Here is a 23,320-nt window from a genome sequence, read left to right on the forward strand (position 1 = left end):
CAACTTTGTTCCTTGGATGTTCTTATAATTGGTAATAACACTGTCTTTTTAAAAAGGGCACAAGACAAGCAGCTGATAAAGCTGGAGAGAAGTGTATCGGGCCTCAGGACTGACCTGACCACTTTTGCTGCACACCTTTGTGTTGCTCCTTCTAGGGCAATTGTATCTACAATTTTGTTTTTCCTATAAACATAACAAAGCTGTTGACCAAATATTCTGAATCAACATCTATTAAAAGAAGATATATAAATATCCAGGAAACAAATGAAAGATGCTCAATCCAAGTAATTATGAGGGAAATACAAAACCACTTAAAATTGTCTGTTAACAATAAGACAAAAGTATAATAGATGTTGATGCAGTGCAGAGGAAGGAGATCTCTTGCACTCTGATAGTGGAAATGCAATTACAAAAATGATGCAAAGCTTGCTCAACTTTGACAGAGGACTGCCACAGTAGTTCTGCCACTGGGTATACATCCACAAAGAAGGAAACTAATATGTTAAAGAGACCTCCCCACCTACCAGGGCATTACTTTATTATTTACATATGGAATCAGCCTAAGAGCCCATCAACAAATGAGCAGATAAGGAAAATGTGTATACATATACAATGAATTATTCAGTAATAAAAATGAACTTCAGCTACTTTCTTATAACTTTCTTGCAGGGCATTAGATTAAATGACATACATCAGGCATATACAGAAAGATAAACCCCACATATTCTCATAAAATGCAGAAGCTAAGCGTTTTATTTGACTGATGTAGAGAGGAGAATAGTGTTATTGGCAACTGGAAAGTGTTAAGGGTACAAATGAAGGGAAGATGGTTAACAGGTGTGTGTGGGAGCAGTTGATAAGAGTAACTTCTAGCAGTCTGTGATGCAGTCAAGCCATTGTGGTTGGTCATAGCTGTCTACTTCTAAACAGCTAGAAGGAAAGATCTTTAATCTCTCTCTCTCTCTCTCTCTCTCTCTCTCTCTCTCTCTCTCTCTCTCTCTCATACACACACACACACACACACACACTCACACACACAGATTTCTTGAGGTGGCAGATGTGTGAGTTACCTTGATCTAATCACTAAACATGTTATATAAGTACTTACATGTTACATCATGTTTCATAAGTATGCACAATGTTTCTATGTGCATTAAAAACGTTCAAACTATATTCTGAACAAGAATCTTTGAGCTTGCTTTCTGTCTTATTGGGCTTGCTACAACCCTAAAAGCTAACTAGTGTGAGCTGTAGTAACTGTGAGCAGTCTGCTCAGCTCCCTGGAGCCAGGGCTGGCTACAGAGCCTGATAAGCTCCTTCATTATCTTCCACTTTGCTCCACCTCCTGCATTTCCTCCTCCCACTCATCTCCAGACTCTACCTGACCATCCACATTCAGAGTTTCTTATTTTTTATAGCTTCTACCCCAAGTTCATTCCATTTCTTTTCATCAACTCTCCTAAACTTCCATCCTTTTCGGATTTTCCCCAATGAATCATGTTTGCCTCTACTTTCTCTTCGGCTGCTTTCAGGTATCTCTATCCAGCAAACTGGCCCTCTGCCTTGCCTAATCTTTCACTGCTGGTCTCAGTGTGCATGGCTCTCCCTTCGCCTGCAATTCTCTGGCTGCGACCTCTGATACATGCACCAGCCCTTCAAGGATCAATGACACCAATTCTGCAAAGCTAACAAGGGGGACATACAAGGCTCCAGACACAACACTAACCCTTCTAGTGACCCCAACCATAAAACCATTGCTTTTCAACCATTTTCATTGCTACTTCATAACTGTAATTTTGCTACTGTTATGACTTGCAGATGTAAATATCTGTGTTTTCCGATGGTCTTAGGCGAGCCCCGTGAAAGGGTCACTCACCCGCAAGTGGTGTGGGGGGGGGCTTGACCCACAGGTTGAGAGCTGCTGGTTTATAGGCTTGTGAACTTGGTATTATTACAATCTCCATTTTATAGGTAAGAAACCAATGCCCAGAGTTGCATGACTGGCCTAGGTTCCCAGACCTCAGTGAAAAAGACACACAATTTCATCTCATTATGTTTAACACCAGTATGCACGCTGGTTCTTAGCCTTCACTAAAATAATTTGCTAAACACACATACACACACACACACACACACACACACACACACACACACACAGCCTTTATGCAATAACGCCCTGCAGTTTTTAGAGCACATCAAGTTGTTCTGAAGGCATGTTTTATTTTGTAATCTCCTTCCTTTTAAAACCCTCCTGCCTCATAGACACGGAAAAACTCACAAGCAAGAACGTCTCTCCAGAGACTTTACTTTTGAAATGCAGAGGTCATTGAAATATGTGTCCTCCAGGGGAAACAATGATTATTTTTCAATTAAGAAAATCTTGTAAGTGGCTAAGGAACTGAGTTGCTTTTTGATTTTGACTAATTTGCTTCTTGCTTGGCCTCCTTTAGCTGTGTTCTTTATTTTTTCACGGCCACCAGTATCCCATCTTCCCTTGGAAGTAATCCGGACTGTATGGGTAATATTGACTGAAGGTGTTATAAACGCTCAGCGCTGTTGCTGTTAGAGACTCAGACCCGATCTTCAATAAGGGAATTCTTGTAACCCCAATCCTGCTATTCCCTGTTTCAAAAAGACTCTCTAGCCTTCCGTCCCTCTTCATCTTTTTCTCCCTCCTTCTCATAGGCCTCCTCTACTCGATACCATTTATTTATGCTTGGCTGTCTGGTCTTGTTAAACCTAGGATCGCAGAACAACGTGCCTGGGAGTCCCTTTGAAGGACTCACAGGTCTCTGGAGAGCAATCAGGTGACAGACCCTCAACTCAACCAGACATTGTGTCTGAACCCTTCCAGGGCAGGCGAATCCCATCCCAGCAAGTTGCCAAGCCCCGGGCTCCGCCCATTCTTCCAGCGCAACCTGGAACGGTTGCCACCCTCTGGATTTCCTCCGGGGTTGAACGTCTGGGCTCCGAGGCGACTCAAGATCGCAGGAGGCGCGTCTCTCCTAAAACCCTGTAGTGGGGGCTGCAGTTGGCAACTGTAGCCAAGGCTGTGAGAGAGGCCCCTCACCTGGGGCCTGTGGCGGCCCAGCTCGGAGGGAGGACGCGGTGGCGGCGGGGGTGGCGGTGGGACCCGCAGCCCGGGGTCGCGGCTGCAGAGCCCAGAGCGTGGGAGGAGACAGCAATCTTATGCCTGCGGTGGCCAAGGCTTAGGCTTCTGCCTTCAGCCCCTCACTCCCGCCTCTCGCCCCAGAAATGAGCTGGCGCATCGCCGGTTTGATTCCAGAGCCCGGATCGGGTGGGTTCTTTTGTTTCTTTGTTTTAATGACAGTTCCCAGCCCTTGGGCATGTCATGCGCAATTAATTTCCTGCCTCTTTTCAAGGCAGCTGGGGTGAATTTTTTTTTTCTGCATCATCCTTTGGGGGATGGTTGTTTATGATGTGACGTCAGCGGATTGATTTTTCTCTCGTGAATGAGAGGGAGAGACACACAGAGAGACAGAGAGACACAGACAGGGAGACGGGGCGCGGGGACTGGGGTGGAAGGAGAGAGAAAGCACTAGCCAGCCACAGATGACAGATGTGCGCAGAAGCCAGGTGCTGACATTTGAAATTCCTTCAGGTCAAAATGAGGTTGGAATGGAAATGTAAAAGTGCGTTGCCAAGACCTGAAATTATTGAGAAGTTTTTTTTCTTTAAAAAATAAATAAAAGAGAAAAACAAACAAACAAAAAAAACCCCTGGGCAGCTCAGCTTCCTGGGCTCCTTTCTCTTTGGCGTCCCCAGTCACGGTGGCACACAGATCATCGGGCACCCGGGAGCCGCAATAGGCTTGCGGGGACCACGAGGAGGGGCGGGGGAAGTGCGTCACCAGGTGGGGAAGGGGCTGTGTTTTTGGAGAGGAGCGGGAGGCGGTGGGGGTGGCGAGGAATGGGGACGGGAAATGGGTTCCGTGCGCTCTCCGGGGGTATTGTGTCAGGAGATGCAGGCTGGCTACCATGTGACGCGGTCCAGAGCTGAAGGGATTGGCCGAGGCAGTGCAGGCAGTGCAGCTCGCCGGCTTGCTGTTCTCTGCCTTTCTCTCTCAGCATCTTCCTGGGAGCTTGTAGGTGAAGCAGCACCAGCAGCATCCATGGCCTGTCTTTCGGGTTAACACTGTCTCCTTTGGCTTGGCAGTAAGCAGAGCAGACCTCAGCAGCGGCATTGTGAGGACTTAGCTGGGACCTGGAAGCGTATCCTCCTGTGTTTTTTCTGACTCCTTGGAAATTAAGGAATGCAATTCTGCCACCATGATGGAAGGTAGGATTCCCACTGCTGTGGTTGGCTGACTCCAGGCATGATTTGGATAGACCAGTATGGAAGAATGCATGCAGCCCGTGACTGTGTCTAGAACCCGGCTGCCAGGGTTTTTGCGAGCAGCTAAGACAGCTTGCTTGCCACCGGCCAGGGTTGAGACTAATGGAATCAAACCACAGGGATTCTGCCTAGCTCAGAGCTCCACAGCTCAGGGAGCTGAGACAGCTAGGAAGATGCTCAAAGGCCAAACAAGTTGGAGCAAAAAAGATAAGGATGTGTGTGTGTGTGCGTGTGTGTGTGTTTGTGTGTGTGTGTGTGTTAGGTTCCTGAAAGCACACTGGTTAAATCTTTGCAATGGAAACTTGTTTTCAGAAATTGACATTAGACAGGAGAGGTCATGGGCCGAGTTTTCCACATGCTGTCGTTTTCAGTGAACTGTTTCCGTATCTCAGAAGATATTTTTATCTCTGGGGTTTGCATTATGATATTGGAGCGAGGGGTGCAACAAATTTGGTTCATAAACTGGAGTTTTCTGGGGGCTGTCATTACAGCATGAGGGCTCTAAGAAAAACACCTGGGCCTCTTGGCTCCTTCATCAGGATCATACTGGTTCAGAAAGGAGAGGGCCCTTAGCTAAACATCAAATGGTTATTTGCTGAGTTTCTTAGTACATTTAACATTAAGTGTGAGGAGGGATATTTTCCTTACAAGATGCTATTTAAACTAGGTATTATTCTACTAACTTGCCTTTCTCGCCTGAGATAGTGACAGCCAATATCACCTCAGCAAAAGCAACAAATTGGTCAGAGAAGAATCAGGGAGCTCTCTATGCTGGCTTCGATTTTCTGTTTTCTTACTACAGGATGGCGCAAAACTCCTGGCCTTTCCTAAGATGACAGGCAGAAATGTTGCACCCAGGCTGGGTTTTATAATGCAGAATCCAGTGCATAATGGCTCTCAAATAAGCCATTGAGATGACAAGAGAGGCCACATTTAAGTCAAGGTCCGTCCTACTAGTTGTGGCTGGGCAGTGGACCTTAGAAATCCACTAAACTGGAATAAAAAGAAGATGGTTTCAGTAAAACCTGCAATGTAGCCTGTACTCATTTGGGGGAAATGAATCTCTCTCTCTCTCTCTCTCTCTCTCTCTCTCTCTCTCTCTCTCTCTCTCTCTCTCATATCATGTCAAATGTCATTAGTGTGATTTGAGGGAGTGAAGAATTCTGGGGCAGAAGCTCGCAGATTTGGGGAAGTGGCCTTAAAAGGAGTCAGGATATCATTCTGTTTAGAACCTGCTCTCATTTTCAGAGAGCTAAGTGATAATTGTTAAGACTAAGGTTAAATCAGTTTTGGTTAATTCAAAATGAATTTAATCTTTGAATAGCAAAGCAAGACAAGCAGAAAGAATACAACTTACATAGTTTTCATTCAAAGCCCATATGACTTACCTTCATCGGAAAAAATAACCTTGTCTATAAGAGTACCATGTTTTTTTTTTTCAGCTAAATTTTATGTGGGGTCCGTTAACATGCATCTGCGTACATTCCAATTCAATTCTAGCCTTCCATAGGGAACCGGAGGACCTTTCCTTTTACTCTCGCCTTGAAACTGTCTCATGAGTTATCTGGGGCTGGTAGCGTGTCCTGACGCTCATTAGTGCTTCTCCTGGTAATCAGGTCTGTTGTGCCATCCGGAACACCAGCTCGAAGCTCTGAGCTACAGCTGAGCTGAGCAGCAGAAACTGAAAGGGGAACTCTAACAAAGACTGGTTTTGGAGCCGAAGTAGCACCACGGCTAGCTTGTCAAATTTATCTCATGGAGGATGCTATCTTCGCACTGGTTGGGATCAGAGGTGACACTCTGGGTACAGTTGTTTCTATTGAGCCTTTGGGGGAGCAAGTAGATGAGTGTGTCCCCTGCTTTCAAATTTCATGTGAAACCAATAAATGCTCTCTACCCATAATTCCTATCTCAATGGTCTCCTATTAATTGTTCAGTGACCTTGGAAAAAACTGGTAGGAGCCTTAACCAGAAACCTATTGGCCTGTCAGTGGCCTTCCAACCACGTTGCCAGTCCTTTTTAGCCATGTCTGTGTAGATTTCTGGTGCTGCATCCCAGAACCCCTTCTCTAAACTGCTCTTACTCTGAAGATGTGATTTGGCAGTTATGTCCACTGAACTCGCCTCAACAGGAAGCCAGGCTGTTGCACAAACCACAGTCACCTTGGAAAACTAAGGAGCCCCCAAAAGGTGCCCGGAATGCTGCCGTGGCATCTGTCTGCTGAAATGCCAGCATGTCCTGTGAGGTTTGCACCACCGAACGTCTACGCAGTCTGTTCTCAACCAGTTCCTGTGTGCCACATACACACAGTCACTCTTGCATGTGCAGTCATGCACATAAACACAGTGCTAAAGAGGGGAGGCAGTCGTTTCTCCTGTGTGCGTCTGCGTGTGCATCACTATCCTGCTGCAGTCTTCCTGTCCACTGCTTTGAGGAAGCTTGCAGGGCAACTTTTCCATCCCTCCTCTGTTTTGTGGGAAACAAGAATAAATACGTATTTAGTCGAATAGCTCATGATTCCAATTCATGCGTGTGTCTATCTGGAACAGGATATAGGCTTCCTTCACCCAGTGTCTTTTGGAAGGCCTGGTCTTAGATGAGGAATGGTACCACCTCCCTCTTGTTCTAATACTGCCAGAGGCAGCATCGTAACTGCAGGCTCTGTTTACAGCTCAGCAGCAGTGTGTGTCTCCGTGGCTCTGTTTCAATATCTTTGAAGAGACTTGAGTTGTTGCTTCCTGAATTCTCTGTTTTTTGCCAGCGGTGGGTCTCGAGTTGTTTCTTTGTTGATGGAAACTACATGATGCTGCTCGGATGCAGTGTGGGAGTGAGGGACGAGGTGGTAAGCAGAGGACACTAGAGCTATGGGTCTGTGCAGTGGTGATGCTAAGATGCAGTCAGTGTGGTTATGACAGCAAGTCAGGTGCTACTCTTTGATAGGTTATTATTAAAAATCTTAAATGGGATTAAATAAAGTCTTTCCTAAGAGAACTGAAAGTAAGCTACGTTCCATTGAAATATTTTTATTTCTGAGGCCGGCTGTTAAGTACGTTTCTTGTCCCATGCAGAACTAATAAGTGTTCTATGTTTAGAATTCCATCTTCAGGCTCCTAGGTGCTGCTATATTCAAAACATCATCTTCCCCGTGCCAATGGGTTCATTCTGTAGGACGGCTTTGAAAGGAAAAAGCATGCTTGTAAGGATTTAGTTTCAATTCAAGGTGACGAGTATGTTTTAATTTATTTGCTACTCACAGACATGTCTGCATAGGTGCCTCATTAATCGAACATTTTATGATACGTTTTCCAGATTTAAAAAAAAATTAAAAAGAAGGCATTGTCACAGGAAGAAAAATACCCACGGTAGAGGAATTTGAACTCAAGTCCGTTTAACAAAACTCATGATCTAAGAACTTTTTCCTTTGTAGAGGAACAGGCATGTCCGCCACCCTGAAAAACAAGCCTTTGTTTCTGCAGTTGCATATTCTGTTCCTCTCTACTTAAAATATGACTGCTGGCAGAACCTTTTCATTCCTGATTAGTGCTTTTTATGCCCCAAATGATTACTTAGATGATTTTTGTCCAATTTGAGATTAGCTGAACATCTGTTGCTGCAATAAACCTGTAAACTCTAGAAATGGAATTTTCTATTTGGAAAATTCTTTGATGTGATAATAAAAAAAGAAAGGGAACAAAGCCTTTTGAAGAAGAGTGCTCATTTTATAGTTAGCTCATAGGTTTTAGAGAGAGTGCCTCAAATGCTACCGATTCCCCTCCCTTAAATGGTGAGGTTACTTTAATAAATCTAAGCGTGCATCTGAGATTCTAATACTCACTCCGTCATTTACGTAACTTCTCTCCACCTTCAGGTGCAAGTTGGGAAGAGACTGTTAGTTCTTCTCCAACCCCACTGGGCAGCTTCAAATCTCTGAAAAGAATATGTAGTCATAGACGAGTCCACCAGCAGCGATTAGCCCAGCTTCTGACTGAATGCTAAATCCTTGCCATGAACACGACAGCTATCACAGCGATACAGCAGAAGGGAGTGATGACCTTCAATGTGCTTTTAATTTCAAGTATTGCTTTTGGATATTGTTCTGAGTCTTCCCACTTGGCTTATCTACGTCAATTATTAGCACAGGAAACTTAATTAGAAGAAAACGAGGAGCTAGAGACAAAATTTGAAGGCATCTCCAGAAACTATTTCACATATGAAGCTTTAGAGACTTGTGATAATACTGTCGGTTTTCAATTATGTTCAGTTTGACTTTCTAGTTCCGTTCTTGTGACTCTCCCTTTCTTAATTCCACTTTCTATAGGAACCACCGTCCAGTTGAAAGGTCATTCCATAAATTCCCAAGTGGAATGAAGACAGGGAGAGATTTTACTGAGATGGCTAGAAAGGAATTGGAGATCATATTTAATGGGGTATGGTGTGTTTTAACTTCTCTGTCTTAGAACCCTATATTGAAATTGGTCATATGAAGAGGTGGTCATGGACAGAAAGGAAGAGGAAGCGTGTTGAAGACAGGGTCCCCTGGGGAGGAAGCAGGGGTGGGTAAAGGCATTGGGACTAGTCTGTTTGTGCACTGACCATTCATATTACAATGGGTGCAGCATAGCTTACTTACCAATGGAACAGCTACTGAAGAAGTACTATAGATATGGAAGGAATGAGACTCTATTCTTGGAATCTGAATATTAGTTCATTGCTTCTGTAGGATACTAGAAATACTCTATATTTAAAAAAATTATTTATAATATATAAAACATCTATATTTGAATACCTTATATCATGAACTTCCTTGTTTGAAATTTCCATCCCTTCCATTTCTCTTTGAATCCAGTCTGCATGAGCTTGTATGCTGTAGCCTGCTGTCTTCTTCAGGTTCAGCTAGTGCTTCATTAACATTGATAATCATCCTAAATGCCTCTTAGTATTTAGAATAGACTTTTTTCTCCATTCTAGCTCTTGCTTTGCAAAAATCATTTTTCATAGCTTGTAGAATAACTAATTCCCTTAGGATTTCTGCAAAACCTCCACTCCTCATCAGGATTTCCCTTTTGTTCTTGTTATCCCCAAATGCCAAACACACTTTTTGGGCCACAAAGTCCCAACGCTGAAGTTAGGACTTGAAGGAAAGCTCTTAAAGACAGATATCTGGTCTACCATGTCCACCACTGTAGCTTTCATACCTAGTGAAGGCCTAATACATTTATTCATTGAATAAATGAACAAAACTAGATATAAATAAATAGCCCTTAGAACTACATACTGTACATGGTACATGTGAAAAATAAATGATCAAATTTATGTTCTCACTAGAGACACGAAACTTACAAACACAGCACAATTAGGAAGTTAGACAGTCTTATAAAGTACTAAAAGAGGTAATTTATTTGAGACTATGCACTGAGCTTGAATCATTTGGGTAATTCATTCCAAAGAAATGAGTCCATGATAGAAGGAAACACATTGTGCTACACCTATACAAATAAATTTTTATCAATACACTGGCTGCCTCCCTGATATTTGTGTTTTCCCTTCCTTCATTTTCCCTCTAGCATTCCCTTCCTGTGTTCTTTTTCCTCTTTTCTGCTTTAATACCAAGCCTGGCTATGATGGAAACTAGCTTAAAATGGATAGATAAGTATCAATGAGTATACATTTGAGCAATGTGTTGGTCTTCTTTGCAATGATAGCATCATAGAATATGAGGTTTTGCAGAGGCCAATTTGTTCCTAAATAGAGAATTTTTCTATATTAGGAGTTTAGTGTATTCACCGAACTTCTGGAGTTTGGGCTTTTGCATATAGAGAGTTTGGTTCCAGAAGTCATACTTGAGTGTGAATCTAAGTGCCGGGACTGCTTGGCTGGATGCCTTGAGGAAATCGCTTTACATTCTAGGCTGTGTTTCCTCTTGACAGAATGAGATGATTGATCCGTCCTATATCTAAAGTGCCCAGCTCTAAGAACCCATTGCCACTGCTGAATGATTGGAGTCTCCCACATTTTCTCCCTCCAAGATTGAACTTCAAGGCTAGACTCTTCTTTCTCCAAACTCAGAGTGTATGCCTGGCACACAGTGAACTCAAATGCATTATTATAATACTTTTCTGTTGTTTTTCTGTATGCATGCCACAGGTTAGGTTTGCATCTTTGCTGTACTAGAAGACAAAAGCATCTATGTACCTGTCACCTATAGAGCCTAATATAGAACTATTTCTTTATCCATTAAGATTATGTATAGAACTAGTAAAAACATAGAGAACAAGTGTCTGGAGGACAAAGCAGTGAATGAGACATCTCTATCACACCTCTTCCCTCAAGAGTCAAGGAATATCACAAAGCCATGAATGGGATATCTCTATCACACCTCTTACCTTAAGAGTCAAGGAATATCACAGAAGAGGAGGCAGAAAGAGACAGCGGTTAGGGAGTATCAGAACACAACTGTGTCTCCTGGACATGACAAGACCAATACACTGATGGATACACAGCAGCTATGGTTGCCTGTTGTTGTGGTTTGCATAAGAGTGGCCCCTATAGACTCATACATGTGTATGCCTAGTCTCCAGGGAGTGGAACTGTTTGAAAGAAATAGAAAGGTTAGGAGGTGTGTCCTTGTTGGTGGAGGTGTGTCCTGGTCGGAGGAGGTGTGTCCTTGTTGAAGGAGGTGTGTCCTTGTTGGAGGAGGTGTGTCCTTGTTGGTGGAGGTGTGTCCTTGTTGGAGGAGGTGTGTCCTTATTGGAAGAGGTGTCCTTGTTGGAGGAGGTGTGTCCTTGTTGGAAGAGGTGTGTCCTTGTTGGTGGAGGTGTGTCCTTGTTGGAGGAGGTGTGTCCTTGTTGGAGGAGGTGTGTCCTTGTTGGAGGAGGTGTGTTACTAAGAGTGGACTTTGAGGTTTCTCAAAGTCTTTCTGCCAGTGGATCAGGATATAACTCTCAGGTACTGCTCTAGCATGCTGAATTGCTTCCTGCCATGTTGATAAAGGACTGCCCCTCTGAACTATAAGCAAACTCATAATTAAATTCTTTCTTTTATAGTAATTGCCATCATCATGGTGTCTCTTCACAGCAGTAGAACACTAACTTAGACAGCTGTGTAAGATCTGCACAAGATTAAGCCAATCAACATTTCCATACGTACGACTGTTGGATTTGTAGGAGGTTAGGTCAATCATCAGGTCAATACACTGAAGGCCTGATAATGGTGCCTCTTGAACTTATTCTTCCCACACTTTTAAGTAAACGGATGTATGTCATGTTCTTGTCTTCATTCATCATTCCAAATCCACGGAGCTGAACATTCAGCTAAGCTTGAACCTATCCAATAAAGAGAGGTTATGCTATATGATAAGACTCTTTCAGAACCAGGATCACTTGTCAAATGAGCTCTCAGTTGTGTCTCAAAGGCCTTTGCATAAGGGGGTAAGGAGGTGAGAAGCCACTACCCTTCACTGAGGAGTTACTGACAGTTCATAACTGCGAGGGGAAGGGAGTCGGGTTTCTTTAGGGGTGTGGTCCTTGGTTGGTAGACCATGCTCCAGTAGATGTCCCCACATCTGTGAGTATATAGACAGCACGTTTTGGACTCATTGAGTTATTAAAATGATTTTTGTGTTTTGTTTAAGAGGATATGATGTTGTGAGTGGGGGGAAGGTTTGGGAATGGATGTGAAAGGAATTAGTGGGAGAAGCACGGAATGAATATGATCAAAATTCATTGTATGCTTGTATGAAATTCTGGAAGAATTAATAAAATTATTTTATTCTTCAAGCAATTCACTCAAATGAGCATATGGTTTACAACTTAGGTATTGGATGCGTACTAGTTGCCAGGCAACTTGTTCAAGGTACAGTGCATTCAATGGTGAATGACACAACTCAAAATTTCTCCAGGTCCACTTGGAGCTTTCCTGTTAGTCTCAGATACTATACTTACACTAAAAACAAGAGGGGAAAGAGGCCAGCTGCAGTCACTGTCTTTAGAAACCTGGAGTCTGGCATCGTGTCTTGTGAGACACTACCTTCTCACACACATTGCAATCCCACAGCCTCTGTGTGTGGGGGAAAAAAGCACCTGTAACCATACTTATTACAAACAGGAACCGGGGCTCAGTGAGATGAAGAGGCTTTGCTAAGCAGAACAACTATGGGCATCATTAGCTAGACTTTGGCTTCCAGTCAAGAACTCTTTCTGTGTCTAATGGTGTGACTGGGAAGTCTGGGCCTCCAGCATGCAAGCAGCAGGCTGGTGAGACTCAGTGTGGCATTTCCTTCCAACTAAGGAAGTTGGTTTCGTCACCTAGCGTTGGTCCTTGGAACCAGTCATCAGCTTGAAGAAGGCCCCTAACTTAGCAGTGTGCTCTGTTCCTTTCAGTAGCACTCATTGTCTTTCCTGGACTTGATGGTGACAAGGGTCACACTGTGGTGTCACTCTTCCCGGAGACTCTAAACTTTCACAGCTTGCATTCTACAAAACATTTTATAGAAAACCTGCTTCTCACCATGAACAAAAGCCCCTTTCTCCCTTAGCGGGACAGCTCAGTTTTCGCTGGCATCTTGTGAAAGCTTGGGCTATTATCATGAACATATGATAGTGTGCACCATCATTTGAAGGTTAAACCAAAACTGGTCCAGCCTCGTTTTATAGCTGAGGAAACCAACGCCAACTGCGGCAACTTATCCAAGGGTCTTTATTCTCTCTGGAAGATAAATGAAAGTTCATTTTAGTCATGATTCCGAAAATGTGGATAGACAAAGACAAGGAACCCATGGTGTCTTTCAGGTTCAAAGGTGCTGAGGCTGGTTGGGCGACTGCCAAAAGACACACAAATGAATGTGTCCCTGAGGTCATCGTTCTACTGAGCACACATACAATGTGGCCATTTATAGCGCTTTCCTCTGTGAGCTTATGCACCGGCTGTCAGCGCCTGTGAAAAGAAGGGCAAGCCTTGAACCCCCCACCAGCTGTGTGACCTTGAGTGAGTGCTGGCACTGCCCCGTACATGAGGTAGGAGCAGAGCTGGTCCCCACCTCCCAGAGTCATTTTTGAAAACACGCTGAGATGATGAATATGAAAATATCCGAAAGAGGCTGGTGTGCATGCACTGTTTCTCTGGGCTCTACCCCTGAGGTTACTAGTTGATTTTCAGAGGCTTAATGCTGCTTCTTGCCACTCTTCCTGTCATAGAGAAGGTGGCCTCACCGCCTCTGCAGACAGGCCTTATACATTTCCCCCTACCCACTTTCAATTTATTAGCATTTTCTAACATCCTTTATTCTGTGTCTCCATGATAGGCAGCTCTGATTTTGACTATGGCCAGCATCCTTAATCAATCCCAACTGTCTTTCTCTCTGGCTTCAACAACTATCTTGACGTCTTCTTCCAGGACACTTGTGTGAATTGGTTGGAGCCGGCACATGGCCTATCACTTTGTGTTTCCTCCCATGGCCAATTTCCCGGAGTAAAAATAGAATGACAAAAACCAGAATGCGGGTGGTCTAGCCGTGCATTCCCACCCCACAGATGCTCACAGTGAGTTACTGAAAAGGAGATGAAAAATTACCCATAACACGAACTACAGCAACAATGGCAAGAAACGCTCTAATCCTTCAAGCAGGGGAAGTTCTTGCTTTTGTGCTGTGACTTTAACCTTCAAGTCTCTCTCAGCTTCTCTTGTCCCTCGTGCAGGTGGTGGAGGTACATACCTAGTCACTAAACTCGTGTGAGTGCTTGGAGTCCTTCCTGATTCCTGTCCCCACACTCTCATTCCCAATGGGTTCTCAGAGTTGTAGATAACCCTTCCAGTCTTCTGGTCCCCCCACTAACTCATCTGACCAGACTTAACCATGTTACCTCCAGTGTAGCCGGTCATGATGGTTAGAAATCAGACCCTCCCTTCCTTTCTTAGTTGGCTTGCTTGTGAGATAAGATGCCCCTTGTGAAGCTGCCCCTCGCTGCTCTGCCTGCGCAACACAGAACCTTTTGTTATTTTCTTTCCTTTACACACCGTTCTCCCCTTCCATTTATAGTAATAAATCCAAGTTGGTCCTGTGCAGTCAAGGCCACACAAAAGTGCCCTCTTTACATACGAGAGTCCCTTTCTCCTTGCTGATGAGAGATTCCTTTTCAGCTACCAAGGCCACAGAGTGTGCTGGAGACTGCTGACTTTGGTCAGACTGACCTATGTCAAATCTCAAGTCAGTGACCTTGGGAAGAGAGCGTGCGGATCTGTTTCCCCATCAAGAATATGAAATTCGTGGTTGTAGTTATTTAACATGAAAAGTTTTAAGAATTAAGTCAGAAAGTATACTTTACTAAGAGAGACCAGACCAAACCAGTGGAAAGAAGGAGGGGAGGAAGAAACGGAAGGAAAGAGTCAGGCGGGGAGGAAGGTGTTGGTTTCAGATTGGCTGATATGGTTTGTGGAGGCTGGCAGAATAATTCTGGGTCAGGCAAGGGTCAGTGCTGCTATAGCCTTTGTGCCCAATGTTGAGAGCCCAGCAAGTTTTAGACGCTGTTCTCCGTGGGCACAAACTTTTATACCAGTCCCGTTCTTCATATAAAAATGAAAGACTGTCTTCGCTAAAACCTGCCTCGCTCATTTTGATTTTCCCAGCGTGGAGTATATGTCAGCACTCAGGTAGTATCCGATGAATGAACGAGCACTGGGGAGGAACTGCAGACTTTAGCAGAAGCATCACCTAGCGTGTAGTTATTCTCAGAGTCAAAGGACTTAGCCTATGCAAGGTGTTTAAAAGATCCCGGGGGCCATAGTAAAGGCTCAGTGTCTCTGAGCAGTGACTCTGTTGGGCTTTGAGAGGCTTCTGTATCGTTTTGAGATGTCAAGTACTGGTTTGGATTGTGTCCTCTCTGCAGCTCTAATATGCCCTCTGCCATGGAGGATCCTTCAGGCTGAGAAACACACTCTGATCCTAGCAGCGTGCAGGACTGTCTCACCCGTATCTGTCCAATGCTTCAAATAGTTTGCCTCTGGTTTTGAGTAACAAGTTTTCACTGTTTGAACATTTGAATAAAGACAACATCAAATCACCAAAAAAAAAAAAAATCACTGTTCTGAAATGTCAACCACTGATACAGCTTACCAAGTGTGGACATGAGCTCTGGAGACAGACAACCTGAGGTTCCTTAACTCTCAATGAGTCCTTCTGCAAAATGGTAAAGTAAGCCAACTACGTAAAACTTTGGGAAAATGAAATGGAATGGTAAACAATCTGCTCTTGGCACAGTATGTACCATACTAAGTACAGGCTCCATAAAGCACAGTGCTTCACTGCTTTCTGATCAAAATATATTTCTATGTCAAATTCTAAATATACGTGTATGTGTGCATACCTGCATATGCATACACTTGTGTGTGTATATACATATGATATTTTCCCAATTAATTTGACTATAACCACTATTCTAGGCAATGTCTACATTTGGAAAGACAATGAGTTATAGAAGTGACTTCTCAAATTCAGATTCTCACATTTCCACGTTTATGGGAACTTTTTCAAGTTATTTAACTTTTCGATGTCATGGTTTCTTCTTCTGCCCAAGATAATCTCTACCTGAAAATTATTGTAAGGATTATATTAATTCAATATTTAACAGGTATTATTATTATTATTATTATTATTATTATTATGTTCTACACATGATCTTGAAGTAGTTTCCAAAAACATCCTTGTTCTTGTTGGTTGTTGATAAGTTACATCATTGATGAGTTATGTCATTGTTCCCCTGTCATGAGACACTTAGATGGTTAGCAGAAGCTTAATTTGTGATTTAGTTAAAATTGCTCATGCCAACAAGTTGTGTATTGCAATATGAATTTGTGGGTCTTGCTCAGTGGCTGATCAAGGTGAAGGGATAAAAGTTCTATATCGTGTTCTGCTCCTAGCTTTGCCCAGTGGGTTTAGAGAAGCCAGTTCCTGTGGAAAGAGAAAGTAGTAGAAAGAGAGTTTTGTTCCAGTTAAAAACTGCTCTGTCTGTTTTGCATTGCTCTTCATTAGTTGGGACATGAGGCCGAGTGTACTGACACTCCCTCTGCTGTCTGCGCATCTCGGGTGTGTGGCCACATCTCTGTGTTCTCATCCGTATCTTGATGAATATTCTGAGCATCCCTGACTTGCCACCTGAACATTCGGAGAAAAGTACAAAGTATATGGAAAGTATTATGAAATGTGAAATATTTTAGAGACAAAATATAGCCTTGAGGGTACAATTTTCTATCATATATTGGAGGCTTTGTTTTCCATTAAAGGCTTAGGTTCGATATTAATAATTCTTAAGCTGTAATGAGTTTTAAGGTCTCTAATGAACCCTTGTTACTGGCAACCTTTCCCACATCCCCTGCCTTTCGGGCCTACAAACAGTCTTCATTTTTGGATACCAGGGGTTGTGAACCTTCCTATTGTGTTGAATAATTTATTAGATTGAGGGAGGCTATATATAACATTGCTAAGCAGGATAAAAATATTATTTCTAATAATGGCTGTTTAGTGAGACAGTTTCAAATACAGTTGGAAGTGTGTGCAAATAAAATGTACCTTGGCCCGGTTCCAAAGCCCAACACAGTTCTGAGTTCTACTTCAGGCTGCAGGTAGAGCGGATCCAGTCTAATCTACTCACTCAGGATGCCAGATCCAATTATTCAAACTGGATTTCTTTCCCTGACTCTTCTCTTGCCTTCTCCTTCATGGCAGCCCACTTCAGTGTGGCTCGCTGAAGACGGAGCTCAGTGGGATGCGTGTGATCCTTCAGTCGGGAATGTGCTCACCACACAAACATGAGGACCAGGGTTTGATCCCCAGGACCCAGACAAAAGCTGTGTTTGTACTCTCAGCTCTCGATGTGTAGCATGCAAATCCTGGGGCGCCAACTTAACTGAGGTGGGGAGCATCCAGGCAGTGAGAGCACCTGTTCTCGTACACTAAAGTAAATGCTATATGAGGAACGCTACCCACGGTTGCTCTCCGGCCTCCACATAAGTGCATAGTGCAGCCACACACATGAACCTGCATACACATGAACCTTTGCATACGCACACATACAAAATGGTTCTTTTCACACTCCTGATCAGCTTTTGGTTTAGGTCCATTCGCAGTGTCTTGGAGACAGTGAATAGCCACAGGTCTAGATGAGAAGTGTCCGGGATGCACAGATACACAAGATAAACAATAAGAAGACAGTTTAGCAAAACAAGTAAACAGAAACTTAACTTCAGGTGATGCAGACAAAACTCAATAAAACCCAGCAGAATCCCATGCTGGGTGGTTGGGGAAGGACTCTTGGGCAGATGTGCACCAGCTGAGATGGCTCCATGGCATGACCTGTGAAGATCCAGGAAGGGACTATTTGGGAATTGAGAACAACAGACACGAGGGACTGGGCCCTCCGAAAATCAATGAGCAGAAAAGGAAGCCAGTCAGGACAGGGAGAGGCAGGCTGGAGGATTGAGTCAGGCCAGGCTTGGCGAGCAGTGGGAATGGATCTGGAATTTATTCTGAGGCAATGGAAAGCCACTGGCAGGGCTTAAGGAGAAGGTCATGATCTCATTTGCATCTTTAAACAATTACTTTTGATGTAGAATGGAGTCCACCAGCTGCAGATGGCATCCTGGTTCTCTCTCTCCCTCCCCTTCCTCTTTCTTCCTTTCTAGAGGGTTTGTCTTCAATTTACGTTTGATAATAAATGCCCCTACTTTATGTCTATTTGTAGGAAAGCTGGAAGAAATTGAAAGGATTCTGGCATCCCTTTCCCAGTCACTCACTGGCACCGGACAAGGTCTGGAGGGTGAAGGGAAGATTTAGTTCAGCCATTGAATAAGCTTTTTCTAGCCCAAATGTTTCTGGCATTGGGCATTTTCAGAGTCATGCTGACAGGTGAGAAAGAGCTGAAGATAAGAGAGATTAAATATGCCATGTACATTTCTCATATGCCCGTTCTTAAATGGCTTTGATGTCTTCCAGTCCTTTGATGGTCATTTCGATGGCAAATTGGTGAGATCATGGTTTCCATCACTGAACCTCCGTTCCTTGACCAGATCAGGTAGACAGAATAGCTTAAGATTTCTTGCTGTCATCAGAGACTGACCTCCCCATTTTCACTCTTCTCCAAAAGTATTTCCATCGAAACCTCTGGTGCACCCTCTGGATGCCATCGGCTGAGATCCCTCCTGGACCTTTAGGTGCCCTCTTCTCCACCTCCTGTCTCCCCAGCTGTGTGCTGACCCATGCTGTCAAATGCATTCATATCCCACAGGGAATTGCATCCAACTCCCTCAAGACAGAAGTTTCTCCTTTCCCAGCCTCCTTTGTGCTAATTTTTCTCGTTCTCTTCTTCAATGACTTACATGGTAGAGCAGCTAAGGACCCAGGCTTGGCAATCAGTCAAATCCTGGCTCTGTGGCTTGCTGGCTATATGCCTCCAGGCGAGTCAAAACCTGTTCTCATACACACGTGTGCATGCACACACAAGCACACTGCTGCTTTACTTAGCTTGCTGAGCTGTGCCAGACTCACAAGATTGCCAGCAAGTGTCCACTATAGTTCCAAACACAGATGCTAGGTGTGTCTGACGAACAAGCATCGTGAGGCACACCTCGGGGAGTTTGCAGTTCTAGGACCTTGGTGCTAGATTAGTACCGATAAACTCAATGACTGTGAGCAAGAATTCCAGTCTCAGGTTTTTTACCTTATGGGTGGCTGCAGCATTTTGTGCTAGCATAAACTTTTTAACAAAGCAAGGGGGAGGACTTCAGGTACATTTGGTGATGTCTTTCTCAGTATTGGCTGCAATTCTCCAGTTGTGGATCTAACAATTATTGGGCGCATCTTCTTGTTTTGGTTGTAATAGAATTTTTATTGTATAGCATTTCATAAGAAATATAGTCATCATATAACATGAAAAATAAAGTCATTTTTGCTGTGTGTTTGAAACATCTTACAGTTTGTGATGATAATATATCAATAGTTTTATTGTAGCTAAGGCTTAACTCCATGTTTCTTTCAAGATTTATTTTGTAGGTATGTGTTTATTCTGCATGTATATGCGCCATGCACACCTTTCCTGGGAAATGGGGTTGTGATCTGCTGGGAACTGAACCCAGTTCCTCTGCCAGCGCAGCGAGCACCCTTAACCATTCAGTCATTTCCTCGGTGCCTTAACCCCACTCTGGATATTAATATTCTTAACACACGCTCCTTTTCCCACAACTACAATAGGAGGCGCATTTTAAAAATGTGTAAAAATATGCAGCTCTCTCCAACTTTATTTATAACAGCAGTTATGCTTATTTAGCAGTAAAGAAAACACAACTCCAAGTGTTCCCTTTTACCTGTGTGCTATGTTTGTGAATTCATTAGCTGAACAGAAAAAAAAAATTCAGTAGCATTGAATTCCACCTATAATGCCCATGTCCTTGAAGGGAAACCAAAGTCAAAACCTCCGTAGCCTCTGCGAGGGAAATTTTCCCCTCCAGAGATGACTCCCACTCAGGCCTGGTAGTAATCGCTCTCATCAGTGCACCAGGCTCTTTGTGAACATCTGCGCCCATGTGGTTTACCCAGCTCCCATAATAGCGCAATAACGGCTGGTTTTCATCGCTTTGATAAATAAGGAAACGGAGGCTTCAAGTCCCTTGCACAGCTAGGGAGTGGCATCTCTGGGATGTGACTGAGCCCTAGGTCCTGTGATCTTTGACTTGTGTATACTGCAAGACATCCCTGTAGGCTGCCCTCCGGTGTCAGTCTTGCTGCGGCTGTTGTCCCTTGTCATGAGTCCTTGCTCATGGACCTCTGTCTCACCGTTCATCACCTGCCTGAGCTCTTGAGCCTGCCTGTTTTGCTGGTTGTGGTGTTTGGAGAGCCTTTGAGATGACAGTGTCTGTCAGCATCATCTTTCCCAGGACTGTGTTAGCTTTGCTACCTCCACCCACTCTCTCCTTCTTTATTATGCCGAGTGTCCCCCCTCTTTTCTCTCTTCTGGCTTTTCCTCTGTTCTCTGACCTGGTTTGCATTGTGCAACCACTCCCTGCCTGTGCTAATGTTCTGTGGTCTCCACCCTTGCTGCTTGGCTTTAAGTCGGACCCCACTTAATGTGTTACCCAACTAGCTTAACTCTCTGTCACTACTTCATGTTTTCTTGGTTTTAAAAATCAACCTGGCAAAAACTTATGTCAGTTCAGAGGTTGTTGGCAGGGAGACGATGACTTGATTTGTGTAAAGAGTTTAGCTGAGTGCCTGGCCCACAGTGGTGCTCAACTTATCCATCTTCCTTGCTTTGATGTTTTGATGTCATTTGAATGACGACTATCCATTTATATTAGAAAATCCATTGTTAGGTTGAAGGAGCAATCCAGCCACTGCAAGGAAAATCTGTCTCCCAAGAAGAAAACATAAACCCTCCTTCAAGGTACTTCCCATTTCTTAGTTTCCCATCTTCCCTTGGCCACAGTGGAATGAGTTGGCTGGCCACCACTAGGACCTCAGAGGCCTGCACATCACCCAAGTTTGGTTTCACTCTGGCCCACATTCACAACACAAAAGTACAACCTACTTGCTTGGCTCTGGACGGCCCAAATCTGTGGTCCTAGGAAGCCAGGTAGAGACTGAGGACAGGGGTGCCCTTCACACAGACGTCTTCCCACTCCTCTTCTCCCAGGCTGAGTTTCTTCATCTCTAAGATGACAGGATTGGCTATCATGGTTTTGAAGTTTGGAGCCCTGGAAGTTGGCCCCTGAGCCTAGCAGCTCTGCTGTTGCTTAGCTCCTGAGCATCCATCTTGTGCAGGGACAAGGCTCATTTACTCACTGCGGCTTGGCTTGTGCTGCAGCCGTCTGCAGCTCTGGCACCGAGTCACACTGCAGCCTACATTATCGCTCTTCTTGTAGCAAGCAACCATGCCTTGTCCCATTACTACAAAGCAAATTCTCCAAGGAATCCCATGGTGCTCCAGGAATCTTCTGGAAGTTGCTTAATGTGCGTGGCCTTATCCTGAACGTTAAAAAAAGAAAGAAAGAAAACCTTCAGAAGAAAAGATGCTCCATGGAGTCCCAATGAGGCATAGTCCAGTAAGAGAGAGAAGAAATCCAACAGTCGTTGAGCTTTGTGGAGTCAAATGGGAATCCTTTCTCGGTGGCTCAGGGTCAGACCCTATGGCTTATGCGAATGTTCTATGGTGATAGTTCCATCTTCATCTCTGTTTACCTTTAACTGAGGAAGCCTGAGAGTCTATCTAAAGCCAAGTTACTGCTTTAACTAACTCAGCTGGTTAGGGCACTAAAGCACATTTTTTTTTTCCTTTTCCCTTATGTGATAAATCACCATGTACTATCTGTTCTCTCTTGAAAATGCCTCTTTCTACTTCTGTCATCCCCAGCGTAGAACTGGACCTGACGGCACTCCTGGGATCCTGAAATTGATTCTAAGGTGTCCATACTCCCAGACTCCTGTGTGTGTGTGTCCCTTTGTGTATATACCAATATATTTCCCACTCTTGTCTGAGTTCACAGTTATCTCTAGGCTTCCATAAACAAAAGCCATTTAGAGCAGGGGTTTTCAACCCATGGAGGTTGAGCGACCCTTTCACGGGGGTCATATATCAGATATCCTGCATATCAGATATTTACATTAGGATTCATAACAGTAGCAACATTACAGTTGTGAGGTAGCAATGAAATAATTTTAGAATTGCAGGTCACATGAAGAGCTGTTTTAAAGTGTCAAAGAATTAGGAAGGTTGAGAACCACTGACCTAGAGTCAACTTTCTGTCTCCTCACGGCTGCCATCCTCACGTTATCTCTTTACCAAGATGTTTGTTTGTACAAACGTCTTGATCTAATTTTCCCACACCCTTAAAGGCCCAGCTGAACTTCAGAAAAGAGCCCTGTCCCTCTTGTTTGCCAAGTGCCAAGGCCCAACCACAATGCCCGGCTCACAGGAGTGCTATGTAACTATGTGACTGTCAGGACTTCATTTCACCCCAGCCGACGTTCAGTATGGGATTCTAAGTGCCAGCATCAGCTCTGCAGGCTGAGTAGTTCCAGGGGGTGGCTTTGTTTTCATCTCCTTATGGAGCGCTAATATCAATGACACAGAAGAAGTTTCCACAAGGGATGGATGCTAGCTGTGGCCACTTTCCTTTGGGATGAAAGGGCAGATGTATGGAGCCCAATCTAAACGTCCCAGCCATACTTCATTTATTGACCTGCTAGTTATAAAGTAGGTGATACTTTTTCCCATTTTACTGCTGAGAAACTGAGGCTCAGAAAGATTAAATTTTTGTTCAAAATATGAGCACTACAACATGGCTGACGCCAGAATATAAACCCAGAGATTGTGGCTACAGAGTGGGCAGTCATTAGTGCCATGCCATGCACCTTTCTAGAGTGCGGTAAAGCATGGGCCATTTTCAAGCGTCCCAAGCCTTATGGACAGCTCCAAACTCTGCTTCTGCAGCCGATGGGGCAGTTTTACCTTGTTCAGAATTCACAGCCCTTCAGTTTCATCTCCTGTTTGCTCAGTTTCTGGTGTTTGCCTAGCTGTCTACAGAAGGGTCTGTTCTTGTGTTTTAGCACTAAGGGATGAGAACTACACCCTACCTAGAGCCCCTATCTTTCCACAGAAGGGAGCCATCCAGCCATGAGAAGCCACATGGCCGGAGCAAGATGAGCTTTCTCTGAGAAAGTTCTGCTTCTAGGGGCTTCTCTGGCATGCCATCCCACGAAGCTCTTCACTGTGAGCCTCTGGTCAGCTGAATAAAAATGAAGTGGCCATTTGTGTTCCCCCACTGATTGAGCTGGCTTGACCTAATATAGGTTCAAACTCACAAAAGCACAGACAGGCTCGCTTCCAGGCTTGCAATGGAGCTAGAGGAGGTAGGCTGTGTGCCCAGCTTCTTGCAAAGTATGGCCTTGGATCTGTGTCACTGGTACCCTTTAAAACAGAGGTG

General features: G+C 44.1%; 1 protein-coding gene across 35 annotated transcripts in view; it reads left to right on the forward strand.

The window, feature by feature from the left end:
- Positions 1 to 2,902: 2,902 nt before the first annotated feature.
- The window catches only part of Sgip1 (SH3GL interacting endocytic adaptor 1), a 194,846-nt gene continuing 174,428 nt past the window's right edge, over positions 2,903 to 23,320 (forward strand). For 15 of the 35 annotated variants that reach the window (XM_075946064.1, XM_075946063.1, XM_075946071.1 and 12 more), the window contains exon 1: positions 4,087 to 4,299. In XM_075946064.1, the coding sequence (XP_075802179.1) occupies positions 4,290 to 4,299 (10 nt within the window). In that variant the 5' untranslated portion in view covers positions 4,087 to 4,289. Of the gene's footprint in view, positions 3,299 to 3,872; positions 4,300 to 23,320 lie in introns of those variants that run through there. The other 20 variants (XM_075946073.1, XM_075946090.1, XM_075946078.1 and 17 more) reach the window with 13 other exon arrangements.

The sequence above is a fragment of the Microtus pennsylvanicus genome, chromosome 13 (genome assembly GCF_037038515.1).
Source record: "Microtus pennsylvanicus isolate mMicPen1 chromosome 13, mMicPen1.hap1, whole genome shotgun sequence".
Classification (NCBI taxonomy): domain Eukaryota; kingdom Metazoa; phylum Chordata; class Mammalia; order Rodentia; family Cricetidae; genus Microtus; species Microtus pennsylvanicus.